The sequence below is a fragment of the Clytia hemisphaerica genome, unplaced genomic scaffold (genome assembly GCF_902728285.1).
Source record: "Clytia hemisphaerica strain Z4C2 unplaced genomic scaffold, Clytia hemisphaerica genome assembly, whole genome shotgun sequence".
NCBI lineage: Eukaryota > Metazoa > Cnidaria > Hydrozoa > Leptothecata > Clytiidae > Clytia > Clytia hemisphaerica.
In genome coordinates, this window is record NW_027103968.1 from 2,382,264 (window position 1) to 2,390,948 (window position 8,685).

Genomic DNA, 8,685 nt, shown 5'->3' on the forward strand with positions numbered 1-8,685 from the left:
CCTTGAAAAGTTCTCAACTTGGCTTAAATATTTTGGCCATCGAGGTACTAATAGTACCACGCTAAAAATGGGCTCTCTTCCTCTTGGAAAGCTGTAAGCATATGTCTATGTTGCAAGGGAGATAAATTAGTAATTGTTCCTTATATAATATATTCTTCGTGTTAAAATTTCCTATATAAATACATCTTTTATTAAAAAAATTGTAAGAAAAATCCCTAAATCTTGTAATAAATACAACCCGCTGCAATGCGTCAAATTGATTTACTTTTGAATCGCCCATTTAAGTCTAAATCAACGAGATTCACCTAAAATAACAAAAAAAAAAAATTATTGTAATCATAATTGTGGGGATGCTGAGTGTGTGCATACCGGATCTTCGAACCCATTTCTTTCGTCGTTAATTCTAGAGCTCGCGATTATCTTTTCAACGAATTAACAACTGAATTCAGTCAGCGGATTAGAATAGGTGGATTAACTTCTCTCGTTGCTCCCAAGAGAGATCTATTGTCTTCTCATTGTTACAAGAAAAATCTGTAAATGACTCTGCGCACTCCTCGTTTAGTTTTTTCATTGTTTTTATAAGAACAATTTTCCAATTTATACAGTTTCGAAAACGAATTTGTCCTATGATTCGATCAATTTTGATGATTTTGCAAATATTTTAAATCCTGCACTTAAGTTTTAGCATCAACAAACGCTAGACCAGTTTTAATGTAAATTTTTAATCTTTTGTCAATGGCAATCTTCAGATAAGTGAAAATTAACGTATGGTCTATAACTAAGAAACTATCGATGGGTCACGAATGGGTTGCATACTGGTGAAAGAAGACTGTATTTAGAATTAGGAAAATAAATTTCAAATTATTTGGCTAATTTCTGCATTGGATAGAAAGGGCTAAAAAAGTGCATTTTCTTATTTAAAATGTACCACGTGATACGTAATGACCAATGAAAATGTTGAAAGTAATGATTTTTTACAACTTTTTTACAACTTATCAAGTTTTAATTGCTAGCGTAGCAAACTCGTAAAAAAGTTTGATAACCTAACGAGGAGTGTTTTCTATGAGTTCTTAATCCACCTATTCTAATCCGTTGATTCAGTTAAGCTGAAGGTTTGGTTTCAAAAGAGTGTTACAAGGGGAGTTTTTGAAAATAGTAGTAGCTAGACGACTAATTCATAGACAAGCAGAACAAGCAAAAAATAACTGAAGGGACAAATTGTAGTTTATACAGCCGGATGTTATCTCGTTACGATTATTGCAATGGGCTCTTCTAGAAAATTTTTGTACATGTGGAGCGGAGGATATATTGGGTATTTTGTCCGAGGGGTAGTGAAATATTTGCAAAATTTGCCTTGTTTTGAAGGTAAACTTGCCTTGATTAGGGGTGATTTTGAATGTCCGAGGGGTCAACTGATGCTTGTCCGGGGGTAAATTTCCAAAAAAATGCTATATGATCCACCCTCCATATTCAATTTTTTTTGCAGAGTCCAGCATAACACAAATACAACTCTACTACATGGATTTTAAACAGCTCAATTAGCCTAAAAGCGAGCCAGGAAGCGGCTCCATTCTATGAAAATGGAGGTTCCAAAAGGTTTTAAAAAATTTCATTATTTTTACCTGGTTTTGTTTTCTCTGAAGATGCATCAATTGTTTTTGCAGTATTTCTTTTTCCTTTATTAATCGTTCAATTTGTTCTTTACAGTTATGGCATTTAGTCGAACACGTGTTGTTATTGTTTGAGCTTTCGTCGGATGATTTCTTCGAATTATTTTGTTTGGCCTGTGATGAGTGAAAAGAAAAGTTTAAAAATCAAACCAAATAAAAACAGTAAGCTCGCTTTCTGAAAGAGCACAGTTCAAAAATAAGGGAACTTTAAAATACCATTTTTTACAAAAGCGGAATAATTTTAGCGAGTTTAAATTTGACAAAATTCGCCATACTACATCAATGACAAAATTTCGAAAACCAACCACTCGCCAAATTAAATTCCGCACCAAAAATCGTATTTCTCCTATCATCCGCCAAATTAACTCCACACTCAAAATGAAGTCAAGGTAATGTCAAGCAGGACTTTTCAGAAGATTGTTTTGAATTAGCAGCGTTTCAGAAAACAAACAAACCAAAAAGTATTTTCAAAATTTTCGGGGAGAGACCAGGGCTTGAGTAGACTATAATTTCATAGTCGAAGATGAATATATCTCAAAAAAATCCATGAAGCCAATAAGAAGGATACGCGAATGGGTTTTGTTTTCGGAGCAAGTTAATAGGAGTAGAATTAGGAGGAAAGATAATGTTATCGTCCAAAGTTTGTAAGGCTCAAAATAAACGCTTTTTTACAAAAATATACTTTATAAAAATATTCATGATGAAATTGGCAGAAGAATTATAAATATCATCATCGTGGAAATTGGCAACGGAACATAAGAATGACATTTTTAGGGCTTTGCCAACTGTCCCCTAGAGACGCCCAAAACTTTCCCAAAGAAGCCAATTAATGCAATTATGCATAATAAGCTTCTGCTCATCCTCAATCGAAAAGAGTTTCTTATAGGAAGTATATCTATAAAGGTCAGCGATTCAGACTACCTTATCGGGGAAAACTTCGTCGGGGAAAAGTAACGAAATTTCTGCCAAGTGACGAATATTTTTCCCCGACGAAAATTTTCCCCGGCCTTAATGCGCTTACCAAAACCAGCAAGTGACGAATATTTTTCCCCGACGAAGTTTTCCCCGACGAAAATTTCTCCCGACGAAGTTTTCCCCGATAAGGTAAATCCGTAATAAAATGGAAAACACAATTTTCATAAAAACACGGTAAATCGATAAATTGTTATACCTTTGCGATGGTTTTGGGTGAGATTTCCCCCGTCTCTAATAAACGTAACAATTCGTATCTCTCGTCTTCAGTTTTTCCGTACAAGAAATTGAAATAACTTTGATTGACTTCGCGGTCGCGTGAACCCTCTAAGAGACCGCACGACACTTTATGATGAATACGCTGGACCAAGCTGAAGCACCGGTTACTGAGACTTGCGACGTAGAAATAATGTTGTAGCGACTGAAGTAAAAAGAAAAATGGATAAAAAAATAGTTAACAAAATGAAACCAATTCATATCAAGAAAAATCATCATAAGCCAAAACTCTTTTCTAAAAACATTTCCTTTCCCTAAGTACCTATATAAGTAAGTTTTTATTTAGAAGAAAGAAGTCTATAAAATTTATTGAAAATAGACTTTACGAAAGTTTATTCTCTTGAAATACCTTACAGGTTTTTCATATACGAACAAAGATTCTAAGAACATACTGTGAGGCTTCAAGGCCAAAAATTTAAGAATATTCTCAAAAAGATTTTTATATCTTTGCAGATTCTAAAACGCAAACAACCTATTAGGAAATTAGACCAGAAGAAACACAAAATGGTGAAAATTCAATAAGAACCAAATTTTGACGTTTTTATAAAAAAATAGTGTAGAAGTTTTTAAATGGAAAAAAAAGCAAACTTACATAGTTGACTTTGTGTTTTTCAATTGAACGCCACATTTTGTGAACATTTCGATCTGTGGGCGGTTCATCAACCGAAAACTCTTTACCACCCAAATAATATAAACGTTTGCGTAATGTAAGGACTGTATCAAAAAAGGGCGGTGGGCGGAATCTACCATTTTGAGATGACGTCATAGTTGTTTCGTGATTTGATCGGCTGTTTGGTATAGTCAAGGGTGGTGATGATATTTGATGGTATTTATCATCTGAGTGCCGGGTGTATAAGCTGGGGCGAAATATTTTGGGCGGAGAGGGCGTGCTTTCCCTTGATTCATGATATTCCTCAAAAACTGCATCAGAGCGCACGGGCGCATACAGTTCAGGTGGTGAATGCGATATTTTTCGCTTGTTTCCAAAATAGTCTGTAAAATATCTGTCTTCCTCACGTCTAACGTAAAAATCTGGTCTGGATTTTATGACTTCTGTACGATAACTATGAACGGTAGATGGTGGTGAGCTTCGGTCTGCAAAATGCATTGCTCTCGATGCGACAACATTATCACAGCTTCGACTTGATGTCCCAGTTGATAAGATCCCGGTTATAGAGAATGTAATCGGTTCTTTCTTCAAATCTAAAAGAAAAAAATTAAACATTGTCGTAGATTTTAAGGCTAGCCGTGTTCTTATGATGTTCTCATTTTTTTGTTAATTCGAAAAACTCTCTATCATCTGAAGGTTGAATTATCGAGAGTCATAAGTCCTCATCAGGGATAAAATAAAAACCCGTTTCTTAAAAATTATCAAAATAATTTGAATAGCTTATCCACCCAGGGATATTCAGAATGGAAGTTTAACGTTGTTTGTTTCACGTCAAGGTCAAGGTTTAGCTTCAATTGACCTTATCGGAGTTTTTGATTTTTCTAAAAAAGCGATGCATTGTGGGATTGTTTCGAATGTATTACAATAGAATTCCCTCGAGGAATTCCTAAGAGATTTTCCACTCGAAACAATCCCACAATGCATCGCTTTTTTAGAAAAATAAAAAACTCCGATAAGGTCTATTGATCAAAAAACACGAATGTATTCTATAGATTGTTTTCACGATGAAATAAGCCCAAAAAAAAAAAATAAGAATGTGCTAAAAACATCACCATCATGAAATTTCGTAGCTGAAGAATGTAATTTGAGAGTATTTTTCAATGTAAAATGCCAAAGATTTAGATCCTAACTTAAGAATACTGTAAGAATAATTTCAGGATGATTTTTCCCAAAATGTTAAAAAACCATATCCATGATGAAATTGAAAAAGACGATTCTTATAAAAAAGCGTGTATTTCAGTATGACCTGTGCAAAATCAATTAAATTCTTACCCATAGTAAAAATATTTTTCTATTTCTTCTTCTCTTGGCGAATCGCGTGCGATTCTACTTAGCTTGACTTCTTACTGATTAAATGCGGTTTGAAGATCTGTACTGCGTATATATGTATATCACAAATAAGAACGAAATTTGTTGTATTTATACACGAGGCTTTCATACCTCATGATCCTGGCCCGTATGTTAAATGGATATTATCCAAACATATCCTAAATAAACATTCAAGCATCATGTTTTTATAACGTTTAATAAACGTTCGGAAGGTAAGATTGTAAAATCAACACTACCTTTTGTTCCGTATTGACTTTTTGCACGTATTTTTTTTTCTTTTTGATTTTGTGACCAACATTTTCGCGGTCATTAAGCAACGGGTGGTTTAACGATTTGATATTTACTACGTGTGATTGTATATAATTAATCTATTCTTTGTTGACTCAACTTCTAATTGGTTGATTGGTCGGTTTATATTTTTACCCCCTTCTGTTGATTTTTCTTTCTCCTTTAATTTTCACCTTCATTTTCAATCATTCTTACCTAACGTGAACTACACGTTTTTTATATAAGAACAAACTATATAAGAACATAAGGCTTTGATGGCCAAAATATTAAGAACAAGTTATAAATATTTTAAGGTTTTGATTTCTTAGGAAAATAGGTAATAATGCTCACAAAATGGTGAAAATATAAGAACATGTTAAGAACATTTTTAAGCTTGAAACTCGAATAGTTAAGAACATCCGAAGGCTTTAAAAATTTTGGATGTTCCTATGAAAAAACGTATAAATGTTTTGTTTTTAATATTATAAACTTTAATTACTCAATCAAGGCTTAAGTTTGTTCTCAAACTGTTCTTATTTATACGTTCTTTTTTAAGATCATCCAAAAATTTTGCAAACGTGTATATACTGTATTTCTTGATTGTTCTTAATCTTCAATTAAGTTTAATTTAACGTTTGTCTAACTTATAGTTTCTTTTGTTGTTGAATTCACTTGCTAAAGCCACCATGGTCCAATCATGGTCGAAATATATTGAAATTTTAGTGTATTTTAACATTTTTCAGAATTTAAAGTTCGGACGAGAATTGCTTTTTTAGTACTTACACTTCATTACATTGGAAATTTCAATTTTGGAGGAGTCCGGTGGCTTCTATGCTATAATCCAAGCCTTATTGGAGCAAATTTGAGCTTTTAAATCCTGAGATCCTAAGGTCTTTCTAAGTCTTAAGTCTCGTGTGTTCAGACTCTACTTTGCAACTGTAGTTTAACGCGCTTAAAAATCATTTGTGGTGTTTAAAGCTTCGCAGGGAAATCCCCTTTGTCTCAAATATTTTGTCCACGATTGTATTATTTTACAGGGTATTATTTTTTTCGTAAAAAAAATTATTATTATTAATCTGATAATAAATGATAATAAATAATTTCAGTAAAATTGAAGAAATCACATAAAGGCGAAGAGAAAATAATTAGACAAACAATAATTACCCCCGAAACAATTACACGTTTTTTCTATTTAGAACCCAGTTTATAAGAGCATTCAGGCTGAAATTAGTCGAAAAAAATAAGAACAACGTAAGAACATGCCCAGCCTCAGTTTGGAAAAAGGAAACAAGAAACTACAATTTTTTTCCTCTTTTCAAGCAGTTTTAACCGAACTTAGGGATGGTTTTCTAAAATCGAGAGTCAAGTATTGTCCAAATTTTACCAATTTTAAGTGCTCTTTATTTTGCATGATAATAGTCGATTTAGAGTAGTGTGAAAAATTAAGAACGCATTTAAGAACATTTTAGGCTGAAAATTGCTAAAAAAATAAGCACATCCAGGCTCAACCAAATTTAAGGTGTTCTAATAAAAAAGAAATTAACAAGTGTGAAACAATAACAACAAAACCACATTTTACATTTCACTATTCCCATTGCAATACACGTCCAATCCAACCTGTCTAAAGTCAACAAATTTATCTCAATGTCAATTTAATATTTCATGCCATGTGGTTTTGTGAATGTTGAAAGTATACCGACAATTTAAAGGTGTGAAAATTACCAACGAGATGGTACATACCTCTCATGTGGTTTTCCAATTGCAGAATCTCTCTTATTGTCAATGTTTACGTTATAACAGTGTCATCAATATTGCATGCTCTTTTTTCTGTTTTTCGTCGTTATCCTAAAATGCCAAATGGCAAAAATTTTCACGTTTTTTTATAATAGAACATTCAAAATTTTTCAAGCCTTTGATGTTAATATTTTTTTTAGTTTTAAGCCTAAAAACGTTCTTAAAATATTATTTTCAGCATTTTTTTTGAGTTTTTTTGTCCATTTTTCCAAGAAATTAGGTGTTTTAGAGTCAACAAAACCTTAAAATGTTCTTAACTTGTTCTTAATATTTTGGCCATCGAAGGCTTATGTTCTTATATAGTTTGTAGACCCCTAGCCCGGGGGCAACTTATAGTTTTTTGATAGACTAATATGTCGCAATCCTCTAGTCTACTTCACTGGACTCAGCGCTATCAAAATCATCAGAAAGCAAAGTTCAGTCAGAAGTTGACTCTAGTCTAATCCTCCCGACTTTTTAGCAACGGCAACGCTTATTCTTTACTTCGTCTATCAAGTACCCGAAGAACCCTTTTTTTTACAAGAATATCCAAAATTTTGATACCTTCGAATGTTTTTCACTTTTTAGAGCTTTTTAAGCCTTAAAATGTTCTTAAACTGTTCTTAATTTGGTACTTTTCCTGCAATTTCTTAAAAAATGTGTATTTTTTAGAGTCCATAAAGCCTCAATGTTCCCAACTTAATATACCTTAATATTTGGGTCATCGAAGCCCTATCTTCAGGTTGGTCTAAAAAGCAGGTTTTCTTTGTCTCTTTTTAAAGTTTTCCTCATAAAACAATACGTGCATGTCAGCCATATTTTAAAAATAATAATACAGAAAATACCTTGAATTTTGACCAAATTTATCAAAGGGTCTTTTGTTTGAAATTATGAACATAACGGTATATTTACAATATTTACAATCTATTAGAAAATCATAATTCTCAAGAGTCCTTAAGTGCAATCAAAAGCATATGATTTTATTTACATTGTTTCCATAGAAACGCATCATGATGAAAATACAACAGAAAATTGGAGTACAGTATGGGACATCAATCCTCTTCTCCTTGAGTCAAAATTTCCATTTTTTTTTATTAATCAAATTTTTCACTGACTTTCACATCCAAAGGCTGTTCCATTAAATTTCCATACAGGGGGGGGGGGGGGGTGGACGAACCTTTTCATGTGAAAACAAGAGGTTCTTAGAAAAGTGTGGATACCCCCTGGACAATGGCAACATTTGTAAAAGAACCCTTGAAAAAATCCATTTCCTACCTTAAAAGTGAGGGTGGACGAACTAAAATCAGTCTTTTACCCCCTGGAAATTATTCTCCGATTACCACCTGGAAATGTTCCACTCCCTGTATGGGTATAAAATGGAATAGCCTAATGTTATTGTTCATCATTTGAGATTCGAAAACAGTCTTTAGAAGTTTCACGTTTTGCCTCTAAAGATTCAAGCGTTTGCTTCTTTAATGGCGGACGGAAATTACTTAACTTAACAAAACATGAAGAAACTTCTATAACTTAACTTGCTTAACATTTAGTAATGGGAAGTGACAGCTCTAATAATTCATGAAATTTCTCACATCTCATTTTGTTATGAATTCGTAGAATTCATGATATATGCACCATTGCAATGTCTTCAAACATTACATCACGGACCTTAAGGCAAGTGACGCATTGACTATGATTTTGTCACTTACAATCAATTAGTAGTGCAGTGCA

General features: G+C 33.1%; 1 protein-coding gene across 2 annotated transcripts; it reads right to left on the minus strand.

The window, feature by feature from the left end:
- Positions 1–133: 133 nt before the first annotated feature.
- Positions 134–7,019, minus strand: LOC136810508 (uncharacterized). Of its 2 annotated transcripts, none has more exons than XM_067067085.1 (5): positions 6,925–7,019; positions 3,511–4,121; positions 2,842–3,063; positions 1,623–1,784; positions 134–305 (listed from the first exon to the last, which is right to left on the minus strand). In XM_067067085.1, exons 1-5 carry the CDS (start codon positions 6,929–6,931, stop codon positions 252–254), a joined length of 1,056 nt encoding a protein of 351 aa, XP_066923186.1. In that variant the 5' UTR covers positions 6,932–7,019; the 3' UTR covers positions 134–251. The 2 variants fall into 2 exon arrangements, with proteins under 2 accessions (XP_066923186.1, XP_066923187.1); XM_067067086.1 differs by lacking the exon at positions 6,925–7,019 and adding an exon at positions 4,861–5,273.
- Between the last annotated feature and the right edge of the window lie 1,666 nt (positions 7,020–8,685).

Coding starts and splice junctions, on each gene's coding strand:
- LOC136810508 (XM_067067085.1), bottom strand. Junction 3,064..3,510: donor AAAAACACAAAGTCAACTAT/GTAAGTTTGCTT, acceptor TTTTTACTTCAG/TCGCTACAACATTATTTCTA. Junction 306..1,622: donor TTCAGAGAAAACAAAACCAG/GTAAAAATAATG, acceptor TTGTTATTTTAG/GTGAATCTCGTTGATTTAGA.